The 17,507-nt window shown below is 43.5% G+C and overlaps 1 protein-coding gene across 38 annotated transcripts in view; it reads left to right on the top strand.

Annotated features, from left to right (window-relative positions):
* The window catches only part of PTPRD (protein tyrosine phosphatase receptor type D), a 2,362,472-nt gene that overhangs the window by 2,242,583 nt on the left and 102,382 nt on the right, over window positions 1-17,507 (top strand). For 26 of the 38 annotated variants that reach the window (XM_063914017.1, XM_063914015.1, XM_063914011.1 and 23 more), the window contains 2 exons: window positions 11,392-11,406; window positions 14,311-14,423. In XM_063914017.1, coding sequence (XP_063770087.1) covers window positions 11,392-11,406; window positions 14,311-14,423 — 128 coding nt within the window. The remainder of the gene's footprint in view (window positions 1-11,391; window positions 11,407-14,310; window positions 14,424-17,507) is intronic. The other 12 variants (XM_063914014.1, XM_063914019.1, XM_063914018.1 and 9 more) reach the window with 1 other exon arrangement.

Here is a 17,507-nt window from a genome sequence, read left to right as displayed (position 1 = left end):
GGCTTTAAATCTAGGATCGAGCACGGTGGCCAAAATGTAGTGCTCTGATTTCAACAGATTGACCACCCGTGAATCCTTGTTAAGCGAATTAAGGGCTGCATCCACAAGTCCCACATGCCTAGCGGAATCGCTCCCTTTTAGCTCCTTCTTCAATGCCTCCAGCTTCTTCTGCAAAAGCCTGATGAGGGGAATGACCTGACTCAGGCTGGCAGTGTCTGAACTGACTTCACGTGTGGCAAGTTCAAAGGGCATCAGAACCTTGCACAACGTTGAAATCATTCTCCACTGCACTTGAGACAGGTGCATTCCACCTCCTATATCGTGCTCAATTGTATAGGCTTGAATGGCCTTTTGCTGCTCCTCCAACCTCTGAAGCATATAGAGGGTTGAATTCCACCTCGTTACCACTTCTTGCTTCAGATGATGGCAGGGCAGGTTCAGTAGTTTTTGGTGGTGCTCCAGTCTTCTGTACGTGGTGCCTGTACGCCGAAAGTGTCCCGCAATTTTTCTGGCCACCGACAGCATCTCTTGCACGCCCCTGTCGTTTTTTAAAAAATTCTGCACCACCAAATTCAAGGTATGTGCAAAACATGGGACGTGCTGGAATTTGCCCATATTTAATGCACACACAATATTGCTGGCGTTGTCCGATGCCACAAATCCACAGGAGAGTCCAATTGGGGTAAGCCATTCCGCGATGATCTTCCTCAGTTGCCGTAAGAGGTTTTCAGCTGTGTGCGTATTCTGGAAAGCGGTGATACAAAGCGTAGCCTGCCTAGGAAAGAGTTGGCGTTTGCGAGATGCTGCTACTGGTGCCGCCGCTGCTGTTCTTGCGGCGGGAGTCCATACATCTACCCAGTGGGCTGTCACAGTCATATAGTCCTGACCCTGCCCTGCTCCACTTGTCCACATGTCCGTGGTTAAGTGGACATTGGGTACAACTGCATTTTTTAGGACACTGGTGAGTCTTTTTCTGACGTCCGTGTACATTCTCGGTATCGCCTGCCTAGAGAAGTGGAACCTAGATGGTATTTGGTAACGGGGGCACACTGCCTCAATAAATTGTCTAGTTCCCTGTGAACTAACGGCGGATACCGGACGCACGTCTAACACCAACATAGTTGTCAAGGCCTCAGTTATCCGCTTTGCAGTAGGATGACTGCTGTGATATTTCATCTTCCTCGCAAAGGACTGTTGAACAGTCAATTGCTTACTGGAAGTAGTACAAGTGGGCTTACGACTTCCCCTCTGGGATGACCATCGACTCCCAGCGGCAACAACAGCAGCGCCAGCAGCAGTAGGCGTTACACGCAAGGATGCATCGGAGGAATCCCAGGCAGGAGAGGACTCGTCAGAATTGCCAGTGACATGGCCTGCAGGACTATTGGCATTCCTGGGGAAGGAGGAAATTGACACTGAGGGAGTTGGTGGGGTGGTTTGCGTGAGCTTGGTTACAAGAGGAAGGGATTTACTGGTCAGTGGACTGCTTCCGCTGTCACCCAAAGTTTTTGAACTTGTCACTGACTTATTATGAATGCGCTGCAGGTGACGTATAAGGGAGGATGTTCCGAGGTGGTTAACGTCCTTACCCCTACTTATTACAGCTTGACAAAGGGAACACACGGCTTGACACCTGTTGTCCGCATTTCTGGTGAAATACCTCCACACCGAAGAGCTGATTTTTTTTGGTATTTTCACCTGGCATGTCAACGGCCATATTCCTCCCACGGACAACAGGTGTCTCCCCGGGTGCCTGACTTAAACAAACCACCTCACCATCAGAATCCTCCTGGTCAATTTCCTCCCCAGCGCCAGCAACACCCATATCCTCCTCATCCTGGTGTACTTCAACACTGACATCTTCAATCTGACTATCAGGAACTGGACTGCGGGTGCTCCTTCCAGCACTTGCAGGGGGCGTGCAAATGGTGGAAGGCGCATGCTCTTCACGTCCAGTGTTGGGAAGGTCAGGCATCGCAACCGACACAATTGGACTCTCCTTGTGGATTTGGGATTTCGAAGAATGCACAGTTCTTTGCTGTGCTGCTTTTGCCAGCTTGAGTCTTTTCATTTTTCTAGCGAGAGGCTGAGTGCTTCCATCCTCATGTGAAGCTGAACCACTAGCCATGAACATAGGCCAGGGCCTCAGCCGTTCCTTGCCACTCCGTGTGGTAAATGGCATATTGGCAAGTTTACGCTTCTCCTCCGACAATTTTATTTTAGGTTTTGGAGTCCTTTTTTTTCTGATATTTGGTGTTTTGGATTTGACATGCTCTGTACTATGACATTGGGCATCGGCCTTGGCAGACGACGTTGCTGGCATTTCATCGTCTCGGCCATGACTAGTGGCAGCAGCTTCAGCACGAGGTGGAAGTGGATCTTGATCTTTCCCTAATTTTGGAACCTCAACATTTTTGTTCTCCATATTTTAATAGGCACAACTAAAAGGCACCTCAGGTAAACAATGGAGATGGATACTAGTATACAATTATGGACTGCCTGCCGACTGCAGACACAGAGGTAGCCACAGCCGTGAACTACCGTACTGTACTGTGTCTGCAGCTAATATAGACTGGTTGATAAAGAGAAGATGTCTATGTAACTATGTATGTATAAAGAAGACTGAAAAAAATCCACGGTTAGGTGGTATACAATTATGGACGGACTGCCTGCCGAGTGCAGACACAGAGGTAGCCACAGCCGTGAACTACCGTACTGTACTGTGTCTGCAGCTAATATAGACTGGTTGATAAAGAGAAGATGTCTATGTAACTATGTATGTATAAAGAAGAATGAAAAAAAACCACGGTTAGGTGGTATACAATTATGGACGGACTGCCTGCCGAGTGCAGACACAGAGGTAGCCACAGCCGTGAACTACCGTACTGTACTGTGTCTGCAGCTAATATAGACTGGTTGATAAAGAGAAGATGTCTATGTAACTATGTATGTATAAAGAAGAATGAAAAAAATCCACGGTTAGGTGGTATTACAATTATGGACGGACTGCCTGCCGAGTGCAGAGACACAGAGGTAGCCACAGCCGTGAACTACCGTACTGTGTCTGCTGCGACTGGATGATAAATGATATAAAAAATATATATATATCACTACTGCAGCCGGACAGGTATATATTATATATTATATAATGACGGACCTGCTGGACACTGTCTGTCAGCAGAATGAGTTTTATTTTTATAGAATAAAAAAAAAAAAACACACAAGTGAAGTCACACGACGAGTGTTTAACTTTTTCAGGCAATCACAATATAAGTATACTACTAACTATACTGGTGGTCAGTGTGGTCAGGTCACTGGTCAGTCACACTGGCAGTGGCACTCCTGCAGCAAAAGTGTGCACTGTTTAATCTTAATATAATATGTACTCCTGGCTCCTGCTATAACCTATAACTGGCACTGCAGTAGTGCTCCCCAGTCTCCCCCACAATTATAAGCTGTGTGAGCTGAGCAGTCAGACAGATATATATAATATTATATATAGATAATAGATGATGCAGCACACTGGCCTGAGCCTGAGCAGTGCACACAGATATGGTATGTGACTGACTGAGTCACTGTGTGTATCGCTTTTTTCAGGCAGAGAACGGATATATTAAATAAACTGCACTGTGTGTCTGGTGGTCACTCACTATATAATATATTATGTACTCCTGGCTCCTGCTATAACCTATAACTGGCACTGCAGTAGTGCTCCCCAGTCTCCCCCACAATTATAAGCTGTGTGAGCTGAGCAGTCAGACAGATATATATAATATTATATATAGATAATAGATGATGCAGCACATTGGCCTGAGCCTGAGCAGTGCACACAGATATGGTATGTGACTGACTGAGTCACTGTGTGTATCGCTTTTTTCAGGCAGAGAACGGATATATTAAATAAACTGCACTGTGTGTCTGGTGGTCACTCACTATATAATATATTATGTACTCCTGGCTCCTGCTATAACCTATAACTGGCACTGCAGTAGTGCTCCCCAGTCTCCCCCACAATTATAAGCTGTGTGAGCTGAGCAGTCAGACAGATATATATAATATTATATATAGATAATAGATGATGCAGCACACTGGCCTGAGCCTGAGCAGTGCACACAGATATGGTATGTGACTGACTGAGTCACTGTGTGTATCGCTTTTTTCAGGCAGAGAACGGATATATTAAATAAACTGCACTGTGTGTCTGGTGGTCACTCACTATATAATATATTATGTACTCCTGGCTCCTGCTATAACCTATAACTGGCACTGCAGTAGTGCTCCCCAGTCTCCCCCACAATTATAAGCTGTGTGAGCTGAGCAGTCAGACAGATATATATAATATTATATATAGATAATAGATGATGCAGCACACTGGCCTGAGCCTGAGCAGTGCACACAGATATGGTATGTGACTGACTGAGTCACTGTGTGTATCGCTTTTTTCAGGCAGAGAACGGATATATTAAATAAACTGCACTGTGTGTCTGGTGGTCACTCACTATATAATATATTATGTACTCCTGGCTCCTGCTATAACCTATAACTGGCACTGCAGTAGTGCTCCCCAGTCTCCCCCACAATTATAAGCTGTGTGAGCTGAGCAGTCAGACAGATATATATAATATTATATATAGATAATAGATGATGCAGCACACTGGCCTGAGCCTGAGCAGTGCACACAGATATGGTATGTGACTGAGTCACTGTGTGCTGTGTATCGCTTTTTTCAGGCAGAGAACGGATTATAAAGTAAACTGCACTGTCCTCACTAGTAAACTCTCTCCACTCAGTCTCTACACTTCTACAGTAACAGTACTCCTCCTAGTCAGCTCCAGTAAATCTCTCTCAGTCTCTTATAATCTAAATGGAGAGGACGCCAGCCACGTCCTCTCCCTATCAATCTCAATGCACGTGTGAAAATGGCGGCGACGCGCGGCTCCTTATATAGAATCCGAGTCTCGCGATAGAATCCGAGCCTCGCGAGAATCCGACAGCGTCATGATGACGTTCGGGCGCGCTCGGGTTAACCGAGCAAGGCGGGAAGATCCGAGTCGCTCGGACCCGTGAAAAAAAACATGAAGTTCTGGCGGGTTCGGATTCAGAGAAACCGAACCCGCTCATCTCTAGTTTTTATTACCTGAAAACACAGCAAGAGAATCCTTAAATTAACCACCAAGATTTGGAACCCAAAGACATTTACGTACTTAAAGTCCCTCATACTATTACACTATAGACCTTTTCAATCTGTATATTTCAAAATAGCTCACCCTCCTCACTAAACTGAATATTAACTCCACCTCAACTATATATTTGATCCATCCACCTTAGTCTTGTCATACAAGCATTTTGCACTGCCTATAGAACTTCCCATGTGCTCGCCTTATCATTTGAACTGTATAGGCATATTTGCCTACTATCCCAGAATATCCAGGAGACATCCGTATTTTGGGGAGTCATCCACCTTCCTGGACCTCGCTTCACTTTTCCTGAAGTGGACGAAACCTTGATGATGTGATTCAAGGTAGATCTGTTATCATTGCGACACCATGCTGCTCAATGATGTTAAACACATTTTGTGATACAAAGGGCAGTCTCTGACGATACACATTGTACACACCCCTGCACTTGTTCCTTGGAGGTCCAAGAACTAAGCAAGTATGCCATGCAGACCTGATTTACTTAATGGAATAAAATAGGAAGAAAGTTAGTAGTCATTGAAGTCTCACATGAACGTTTACATTTTATTTCTCTGACGTCCTAGTGGATGCTGGGAACTCCGTAAGGACCATGGGGAATAGACGGGCTCCGCAGGAGACTGGGCACTCTCAAAAGAAAGATTAGGTACTATATCTGGTGTGCACTGGCTCCTCCCTCTATGCCCCTCCTCCAGACCTCAGTTAGAATCTGTGCCCGGCCAGAGCTGGATGCACCTAGTGGGCTCTCCTGAGCTCACTAGAAAAGAAAGTATTTGTTAGGTTTTTTATTTTCAGTGAGATCTGCTGGCAACAGACTCACTGCTACGAGGGACTGAGGGGAGAGAAGCAAACCTACCTGCTTGCAGCTAGCTTGTGCTTCTAAGGCTACTGGACACCATTAGCTCCAGAGGGATCGAACACAGGGCCCGACCTCGATCGTCCGTTCCCGGAGCCGCGCCGCCGTCCCCCTTGCAGAGCCAGAAGACGGAAGATAAAGATGAAAAACGGTGGCTGAAGACACCTGTCTTCATTAAGGTAGCGCACAGCACTGCAGCTGTGCGCCATTGCTCCCATAGCACACCACACACTCCGGTCACTGTTGGGTGCAGGGCGCTGGGGGGGGGCGCCCTGGGCAGCAATTAGTTTACCTTTTTGGCACAAATAGCACATAATACAGTGTATAACACTGTATATGTGCAAAACCCCCCGCCATTAACATTATAAAAAGCGGGAGAAGCCCGCCACTGAGGGGGCGGGGCTATCTTCCTCAGCACAGCCAGCGCCATTTTCTCTTCACAGCTCCGCTGGAAGGACGCTCCCTAGGCTCTCCCCTGCAGTATCCAGTACAACAAGGGTAAAAAAGAGAGGGGGGACACATAAATTTAGGCGCAGTTTGTGTTAATAAGCAGCTATATGGAAAAATCACTCAGTATAGTGAAAATCCCTGTGTTATATAGCGCTGTGGTGTGTGCTGGCATACTCTCTCTCTGTCTCCCCAAAGGACTTTGTGGGGTCCTGTCCTCAGTCAGAGCATTCCCTGTGTGTGTGCGGTGTGTCGGTATGGCTGTGTCGACATGTTTGATGAGGAGGGCTACGTGGAGGCGGAGCAGGAGCCGATAAGTGTGATGTCGCCCCCTACGGGGCCGACACCGGAGTGGATGGATATGTGGAAGGTATTAACCGACAGTGTCAACTCTTTACATAAAAGGTTTGATGACGTAACAGCCTTGGGACAGCCGGCATCTCAGCCCGCGCCTGCCCAGGCGTCTCAGAGGCCATCAGGGGCTCAAAAACGCCCGCTAGCTCAGATGGCAGACACAGATGTCGACACAGAGTCTGACTCCAGTGTAGACGAGGATGAGACAAATGTACAGTCCACAAGGGCCATCCGATGCATGATTACGGCAATGAAAAATGTGTTGCACATTTCTGACATTAACCCGGTTACCACTAAAAAGGGTATTATGTTTGGGGAGAAAAAGCAGCCAGTGACTTTTCCCCCATCTGATGAATTAAATGAATTGTGTGAAGAAGCGTGGTGTTCCCCTGATAAGAAACTAGTGATTTCTAAGAGGTTACTGATGGCGTACCCTTTCCCGCCAACGGATAGGTTACGCTGGGAGACATCCCCTAGGGTGGACAAGGCGCTCACACGATTATCTAAAAGGGTGGCACTGCCGTCTCATGATACGGCCGCCCTAAAGGAGCCTGCAGATAGAAAGCAGGAGGCTATCCTGAAGTCTGTATATACACACTCAGGTACTATACTGAGACCTGCTATTGCTTCAGCATGGATGTGTAGTGCTGCAGCAGCATGGTCTGATACCCTGTCAGACAACATTGATACCCTCGACAGGGATGCTATTTTGCTAACCATAGAGCATATAAAGGACGTTGTCTTGTATATGAGGGATGCACAGAGGGACATTTGCCGGCTGGCATCTAGAATTAATGCAATGTCCATTTCTGCCAGGAGAGTATTATGGACTCGGCAGTGGACAGGTGATGCTGATTCTAAAAGGCACATGGAGGTTTTGCCTTATAAGGGTGAGGAATTGTTTGGGGACGGTCTCTCGGAACTCTTATCCACAGCAACAGCTGGGAAGTCGACTTTTTTACCTCAGGTTCCCTCACAGCCTAAGAAAGCACCGTATTATCAAGTACAGTCCTTTCGGCCTCAGAAAGGCAAGCGGGTCAGAGGCGCATCCTTTCTGCCCAGAGGCAGGGGTAGAGGGAAAAAAGCTGCACCAGACAGGAACAAAAATCCTCCCCTGCTTCCACTAAGTCCACCGCATGACGCTGGGGCTCCACAGGTGGAGCCAGGTGCGGTGGGGGCGCGTCTCTGGAACTTCAGCGACCAGTGGGTTCGCTCACAGGTGGATCTCTGGGTTCTACAAGTGGTATCTCAGGGATACATGCTGGAGTTCGAGGCGACTCCCCCTCGCCGTTACCTCAAATCAGCCTTGCCAGCGGCTCCCAGGGAAAGGGAGGTAGTGCTGGCGGCTATTCACAAGCTGTACCTTCAGCAGGTGATAATCAAGGTTCCCCTCCTTCAACAGGGACGGGGTTACTATTCCACAATGTTTGTGGTACCGAAACCAGACAGTTCGGTGAGACCCATTCTAAATTTAAAATCCTTGAACACTTATGTAAGGAAGTTCAAAATGGAATCGCTCAGGGCAGTTATTGCAAACAGCACGGCTGGATTCTGAATATCCCAAAGTCGCAGCTGATTCCTGCGACGCGTCTGCTGTTCTTGGGCATGATTCTGGACACAGAACAAAAGAAGGTGTTTCTCCCGGTGGAGAAGGCCCAGGAATTGTCATCTCTGGTCAGGGACCTCCTGAAACCAAAACAGGTGTCGGTGCATCACTGCACGCGAATCCTGGGAAAGATGGTAGCTTCTTACGAAGCAATTCCCTTCGGCAGGTTCCATGCATGGATCTTTCAGTGGGACCTGTTAGACAATTGGTCCGGATCGCATCTTCAGATGCATCGGCTGATCACCCTGTCCCCGAGGGCCAGGGTGTCTCTGCTGTGGTGGCTGCAGAGTGCTCATCTTCTCGAGGGCCGCAGATTCGGCATACAGGACTGGGTCCTGGTGACCACGGATGCAAGCCTCCGAGGTTGGGGGGCAGTCACTCAGGGAAGGAACTTCCACGGACAGTGGTCAAGTCAGGAGACTTCCCTTCACATAAATATTCTGGAACTAAGGGCCATTTACAACGCCCTGAGTCAAGCAGAACCCCTGCTTCAAAACCAACCGGTGCTGATTGTAAATCGTTGGGAACGGCCACAGGTAGACATGATGGCGTCCCGTCTCAACAAAAAGCTAAAAAAATATTGCGCCAGGTCAAGAGACCCTCAGGCGATAGCTGTGGACGCACTAGTGACACCGTGGGTGTACCAGTCGGTTTATGTGTTCCCTCCTCTTCCTCTCATACCCAAGGTACTGAGGATTGTAAGAAAGAGAGGAGTAAGAACTATACTCATCGTTCCGGATTGGCCAAGAAGAACTTGGTACCCAGAACTACAAGAAATGATCTCAGAGGACCCATGGCCTCTGCCTCTCAGACAGGACCTGTTACAGCAGGGGCCCTGTCTGTTCCAAGGCTTACCGCGGCTGCGTTTGACGGCATGGCGGTTGAACGCCGGATCCTAACGGAAAAGGGCATTCCAGATGAAGTGATTCCTACGCTGATAAAGGCTAGGAAAGACGTGACAGCACAACATTATCACCGTATATGGCGAAAATATGTTGCTTGGTGTGAGGCCAGGAAGGCCCCTACAGAGGAATTCCAGCTGGGTCGATTCTTGCACTTCCTACAGTCAGGAGTGACTATGGGCCTAAAATTAGGATCCATAAAGGTCCAGATTTCGGCCCTATCTATTTTCTTTCAAAAAGAACTGGCTTCACTGCCTGAAGTTCAGACGTTTGTTAAGGGAGTGCTGCATATTCACCCCCCTTTTGTGCCTCCAGTGGCACCTTGGGATCTTAACGTGGTGTTGGATTTCCTGAAATCCCACTGGTTTGAGCCACTTAAGACCGTGGAGCTAAAATATCTCACGTGGAAAGTGGTCATGCTATTGGCCTTAGCTTCGGCTAGGCGTGTGTCAGAATTGGCGGCTTTGTCGTGTAAAAGCCCTTATCTGATCTTCCATATGGACAGGGCAGAATTGAGGACTCATCCCCAATTTCTCCCTAAGGTGGTATCAGCGTTTCATTTGAACCAACCTATTGTGGTGCCTGCGGCTACTAGGGACTTGGAGGACTCCAAGTTACTAGATGTAGTCAGGGCTCTGAAACTCTATGTAGCCAGGACGGCTGGAGTCAGGAAAACTGACTCGCTGTTTATCCTGCATGCGCCCAACAAGCTGGGTGCTCCTGCTTCAAAGCAAACTATTGCGCGCTGGATCTGTAACACGATTCAGCAAGCTCATTCTGCGGCAGGATTGCCGCATCCTAAATCAGTAAAAGCCCATTCCACAAGGAAGGTGGGCTCTTCTTGGGCGGCTGCCCGAGGGGTCTCGGCTTTACAGCTTTGCCGAGCTGCTACTTGGTCGGGTTCAAACTCATTTGCTAAGTTCTACAAGTTTGATACCCTGGCTGAGGAGGACCTTGCCTTTGCTCATTCGGTGCTGCAGAGTCATCCGCACTCTCCCGCCCGTTTGGGAGCTTTGGTATAATCCCCATGGTCCTTACGGAGTTCCCAGCATCCACTAGGACGTCAGAGAAAATAAGAATTTACTCACCGGTAATTCTATTTCTCGTAGTCCATAGTGGATGCTGGGCGCCCGTCCCAAGTGCGGACTCTCTGCAATACATGTATATAGTTATTGCTTAACTAAAGGGTTATTGTTATGAGCCATCTGTTACTGAGGCTCAGTTGTTGTTCATACTGTTAACTGGGTATGGTTATCACGAGTTGTACAGTGTGATTGGTGTGGCTGGTATGAGTCTTACCCTGGATTCCAAATCCTTTCCTAGTAATGTCAGCTCTTCCGGGCACAGTTTCCCTAACTGAGGTCTGGAGGAGGGGCATAGAGGGAGGAGCCAGTGCACACCAGATATAGTACCTAATCTTTCTTTTAAGAGTGCCCAGTCTCCTGCGGAGCCCGTCTATTCCCCATGGTCCTTACGGAGTTCCCAGCATCCACTACGGACTATGAGAAATAGAATTACCGGTGAGTAAATTCTTATTTTTACATTCTGGAAATTTTGATTCATAAATACATACATATATTCCTTAGCACTTATATAAGCATTTGTGTCTGTCTAGTGTTGTGCATGTTTAATTACAAATATAGAAATCAAGATTGAAAGCATTTTTATGCTATTACAATACTACTATGGCTACTACTACTACTACTACTTCTACATATAAATATAAATGGAAAGAAAAACTGTATTTCTCAGGCTCATGTTCTGCAACCACTGTTCAGGTCACCCTCAATATGATTTAAATTCTTAGGACCTTTGGGTAAGACCTGCATATCAGATATTGAGTCTGAAGCATAATTTTTCAAATAACCTGCCCTTGTAAATGCACCTAGAGTTTAGAGATGTGTTTCTGCTGAGGCTATTGCATTAACAGTAAAAGTCCTCTTTGCTGAGTAGTATTTAATATGTATTTATCTTACTTTTATATATCAATTAACATTACATCTCTTCTTCGTTTGCTACTTTAAAATGGAGCAGTAAACCAGACAGGTGAGAAATGTTAAAATACTAAATAACGCACTTGCTACTGTATTAATGAACCAGAAATTGCAATGCATTGACAAAACAACTAAACCCAAAGTATTTGAGGTATTTTTCTACCATGTACAATAAAAAGGAAAACAAATGCTAAAAAGGGACCTTTATCTAACAAAACTATTAAAGGCACATAGTGCAAAGTGTTAAAAGGTCAACCTGCCGCAGCAATGTGGTTTAAGTCACTATATTAATGAGCGCAGCCACTTGGAATAACCATAGTGGCTTAAGTAACTCAATATTAATCACCTGCTTGTGAAGTCCTGCTAAGTTTGCCTTGCAAGCTCTCGTGTGCCAAATTGATTATACCTTTGGGTGTATTGACTGTGCGTGCTTATTTTAAAGTCATGGAATGTCATGTGAAAAAAATACACAATATAAATACAGGAAGAAATTGACTGTGAAACCCGCTATATAAGGGTTTTTTTTTCACATGGGCATATTATGACTTCATGTTTTTCCAGCCAGAAACAGCCTTCTGAAACTCCCATAGTGACACACAGTACTGAATATGAAATTGGCATCTATTAGACGAGAAGCACTTCAGCTGTGAAAACGCTGCATGCAGCCTTTCTCTTTCCTGGCTCTAGAGCTCATTTACTAACTTTACATTTAGTTGCAAAATCAGACTCCTGCTTTCATTGACTAACTTGCACTACACTCGTAGCCGCTAATTGCTGATTAGTTGCTGAGGCTCATTGTCCATACTGTAACTAAATGCAGTTAGTAAAGGAACATTTGTGTGTCACACCAGGAGCTTTAGTGCACCTTGAAATGTAGTGTTCTAAAATACCTGTGTACCACAAGCATAACAGAGGTATATATATATATATATATATATATATATATATATGTGGTTTGAAATGCAAAAAAACCCCACCTGCTGATACAAACTAGCTTGCTGTGTGCAGCAAAAACATATTGTCTAAGAGTGAAAAATATAAGAAAAGGAGTCTTTGTTATGCTAACGAAGCCACCGTTTGTGCGAGGAGTCACTGGTTCATTATCACTATTCCTATTTTATTCCAAAACCAGACTTAATAATTTAGCTTTGTTATTCGAAGTAAAGACCTTGCCTGCAAGTCACTGAATTGATTAATTCTCTCTTCTTGAGCTCACTTGTGAGGCTTGTCTTGCCTGGGCTTTTTTTTTGTAATTAGTATTCAGTTTGCTGATATCGCCACCTACAAATAATTAAATGTTTCCAATACCTCTATATAGGTAATAAACTCCTCGTCTTTGTTATGCTAAAAGTGAGCAGAAAATGCTGAGTGAAAATGACACTGGCAGGAGATTTTATTAAGATAGGAAACTGATGAGTTCTTTGTGACACATTAAACAACTCAGCCATGGGTCTAGCTCATTGTAACCCACCCCATCCAAATGCTAGCTTATTTGCAGCACGGAAAGGTAGAGGATTTTTTACAGGGGGACTTTGTCAGTGTTGAGAAAACAATTAAGCATACAGTATGTTTACAGAAAGCAATGGTCTTGGCTCCTCAGCACAACCTAGAAGCTGCAGCAAAGTGAGAATACATAAATGAGCTAATATGCAGTTGTAGGGCTTCGTCTGTCTCTGTGTCAATGGTTTCTTAACAAACATTGACACTTGCCAGTGGCATCTATTATACGTTTCCAGGAAACACACAGAGTGGCACCGAAATCAAATATTAATTGCTGTGATTCTTACTGTATTATGATTTCATCTTTTTTGTGTAGACAGTTTATAAATTGTAATACAATATTTTTATTGGAATTATGACATATAGGTGATCAGATTGGGTAGATCCAGGTAGATTAGGTCATCGTACTAAAATTTTAAGGGAATTGACAACTTTAGTTTTTTGTTAATTGTCTGTAATAATGTACTAATAATATGAAGAAGAATCATTATTTATTTAGGGTAGTCTAAATGTTAAAGTAGTTAGTACTGTGAAGCGTACACATTATTTGCAACCACTAGGATTGCACTTTGTGTCCACGTTTTACCAGTGCTGTGGACTTTACTGACAAAAATGCTAATGTAATGCTGCTTAAATAACATGCATATTAGTCTCATACTGTAGAGTTTTCCAAACTCTGCCATTACAGTACAGGTTTTAAGGATATCCATGCTAGAGTACAGATGGTTAAATAAAATTGACTGAGGTACTAATGTTGTCGCTTGTGCCAAGCATGGATATCCATAAAACATGGACTGTAATGGCAGAGTTTAGGAAACTCTGTCATAGATACTTGCTTTTTTCCACATTTAAGCAAACACACACACACACATATATATATATATATATATATATATATATATAAAAAATCAATGTTTATTAGCATTCACAAATAGACATCAACAATAATAATAATGTCCATACAACCATAGCATGGGTGCAGTTTTAATATACTGTATCAATTAATGAAGAAAAACAAAAGAAAAAGGCAGAAGAAACAACTAAAAGAAACATAGAAAGAAGGGCGAGGGGAAAACACAAGAAAAGACAAGCATAGATCATGAAAAGATAGGGAGTTAGGGAAGAGGACGAGAGATGGTGGCATGTGAACAAAGCCAATACTGGCCTAGGGTCTGGACTTGAGGTGTATAGGAGGGTGTAACAAGCAAACATAAGTTTTTAAGAGAATATTACTTTTACTAAAAAAGGGACATCTCATATGTGTGATTATTGGTATTGTAGAAGTGTGTCACTGTGATATTGTAGTATCATTGATCAATGGTTGGGTTGTATGTTCATTGTTGGTGTATACTATATGTATATTATGTACTGGACATTTTGAAGCACTTGAGATAATGCAGATGTGATGTAATTTATTGCAATAAAAATGTGTTGTATTTTGAATTTTCATCTACAGGAAAAGGACGGAATCAGACTCAAGGAAAAGCAGTTTACCTAACAACAAGGAGATTCCATCACATCATCCTACAGATCCTGTAGAGCTCCGACGCCTTAACTTTCAAACACCAGGTGAGAAGCATAATTCGCTCTCATGAGTCTCATCTAAGTCATCTGTAAAGAAAACTGGAAGTCTATAGAGCTCCAGAGTCTTATCAGTTTATGCTTTCAAATAAGCAGATGTTAATTTTATGTTATAAACTGTGAATTGGTTCATTATCCTGAACTAGTGGTGTTTATTGAGATACATACTGTACCAAAGTTGGCCAACAACATTTCTTTGATCAAAACGTAGACCTAAAGAATAAATAACTTGCAAATACATCCCTCCTCCCAACCATTTCCATGGACTTCACAAGATAATTTTGTTTTTTTATACAGCAGTATTTATTTATTTATTTTATTAACAGTTTCTTATATAGCGCAGCATATTCCGTTGCGCTTTAATGCAGTATATTAAGTACTTGAGACGTAGGTGTAACCCAATGGCAAGTTGGATAAATTGATATTGTGTTTGACACCTCCACTCCCAAGAGGGCCTTACACTACTCTGATACTGGGTCAAATGACACAATATGATTTAATTACATCATATTAACCCCTCCCCATGTACGTGCATGTATCATTCTCCCCATTCTGCCCACTTCACTAGGAAGTGGGAAGAATGTGGGATGACCAGCCTTCTTTTGGGAGCCAAAGGGACTCCCCAAATGTTCAGGAGTCTCCCTGAGGTTCCAAGAGAGTAATTATGACACAGTAGTAGGCAGGTCATTGCCTCTCACATGATCAGTACCTTCATCTCCTGAAATAACATGTGTTGCTGTGATCAGTCTGATTCTATTCACTACAGGTATAAGTTGTTTTGTCCCTGTCCATATTAAAACTGTGGCATTTGTATATGTACTGTATGGGATGTTGACTGAAAACAAAAAGGTGATCTAAACCTTAACATCAGAAGTAATTTGTAACAACTATTTGATCACGGGAGTTTGAGACTAGTGAAAGTGAAAAAAAGTGGTCAAAGACACAAACAAAGTCAGTTCAGAATTATTGGACCTACTTGGAAACGCTTGTTTGTATTTTAGATTTGTTACATATTTGCCCAGTAAGCAGAATGGCATAAAATATGAATGAGATCACTACTGTACGTATATAACTGGAAATATTTGCATAGGTTTATCATACAGTAGTGGTGACCATGTACTTTACACACACCATTCCTACAATACAGTATGAATGCAAATGTGTGTTTACATTTCTGCGCCTTAATCCTGTAATGCTCTACTAATAGACAGCCTTAGAAGTGTTCATCAGATCACTTTTCATGCCATAATAAAGTTTTTATTCAGTCAAGGAGACTGCAAGGTTATTGCTTTAACATATTAATAGTGTTGTTTTGATCCTGAAGCCATTAAACCATGTACTGTATATATTTATTTATTTAAAAATATAACTGTTTTTAATAATTAGGGAAGAATGGCTAATTTAAGAACATAAATATTTAATTAGATTAAATAGTTTATCTTTTCATTAAGCAATTTTCCCTGACTCAGAAGTCCATAAAAAGATATAGAATGACCTCTTGGAAATGGTAATATATATTGGCTTGAAAAATACATACAGTAAATCAAGTATTGAAGGTAAGCACTTTGTTAAACAATGGCCTGTAAAGTTGACATCATTGTCTCTATAGAAATAGTAGTTTATTATTCCATCAAACTGGTAGATTTCCTGGCATTAGTTGTTGCTGTGTGACTAATGTCTACTTGCGGTAGCAGAGTGAATTTATAAATTTACTCGGGAGTTGAACCAACATCCTTTATATATACAGTGAAGTATTCAAAGAGCTGAAAAAAAGGGATGCCAATAAATGACTGTAACAAATAAGTTAATAGCAAACAAATGAATGGTGACTTAATGCACTGTAATATTCTGGCAAGTGATGTCCTGTGTCACATGTCACGGTTCCTGGTTAATTTAAATGCAGCATTCTCGTTTGCATTGGTTCAGCCAACAAGATGGATACATCTGTCCTTTGTAAGTGACATTCTGTTTTAAGCCCCTCTGACCCATATGTGTCCATTTTCTCTCAGGAATACTACTAACATTTTCCAAGGGCTTTTGGAGCAGTTTTCATGAAAAACTACTGCAGGCCTTTTAATTCACATACTTTAAGTAAGCAGATCGCATTTCCCATTCTTTTAAAGGGAAATGTGATCTACATGAAACATGCAAAGGGTAAAAGGGCAGTTGTGAAAAAATACTGGGGGTGTGGGGAGAGCCCTGCAATAACACTGTTTGGAGATGGTGTTAAGCAGAGTCATTCCTCCTCATCCCCTTCCACCCGCTCCCCGATTCCTGATCTGCTTTGACAGGCAGAGCAGAACTGGTGGCCAGGACCTGTAATCAGCGTTCTGGTCTAAATAGACCACTGGCTGATCACAATAAAAAAGAGGTAGTAAAAAAAACCATATATATATATATATATATATATATCCCTGAACTCAGGGCTTCGGAGATCGTTGAGCACTCTCCTCCTGTCAGCTGGAGGTCGGGCTCCTATTCTGTGACCCCGGTCAGCTGCTCTATGCTGTAAACTGAGATGCCGGTCGCACTAGCCAGTTGCCACGCATGCGTAGACACCTTCTAACTTTTTTGTGTGAAAAATAAAGTGAAAAGTGTGGAAGAAGATTCGCTGGGACAGTGCCTTCTTGCAAGCACTATCCGTGCAAGCGATAATTGATAATGTACTATACATCCTTGCAATGTATTCAATTATCGCAATGCAATTTTGGTCTTATTTATCACATCCCATCCGCATCTGCATCTGCGAATTGTGATAAAAATGCCCTTTTGTAATGTGGAGATGCACTTTTACAGTCAGGAGAGAGCAGTGATCTTTCTAATTGGATAAATATACTCTGGATAGAATATTGTATGTTGTGTGCCAGCCTTCAATAACTTTTCTGAGGCATTGATAAATGTAAGGTGCTTCTGTTATAATATATCCTCACCCCTACCCATATTCCAATAAATCATTTAAAAGATACTGTAAGGTGTCCATTGGGTTTTGTTTCACTGCATCCACAAAACTCAGCTCCATTAGCCCCACCTAAAGTCAGACCTTGCTTACTACAAAGTGACTGCTTCATAAGT

This window comes from Pseudophryne corroboree, chromosome 1 (assembly GCF_028390025.1).
Source record: "Pseudophryne corroboree isolate aPseCor3 chromosome 1, aPseCor3.hap2, whole genome shotgun sequence".
Lineage (NCBI taxonomy): Eukaryota > Metazoa > Chordata > Amphibia > Anura > Myobatrachidae > Pseudophryne > Pseudophryne corroboree.
The sequence above is the reverse complement of the archived record's forward strand: the minus strand, read 5'-3'. Positions and strand labels throughout refer to the sequence as shown.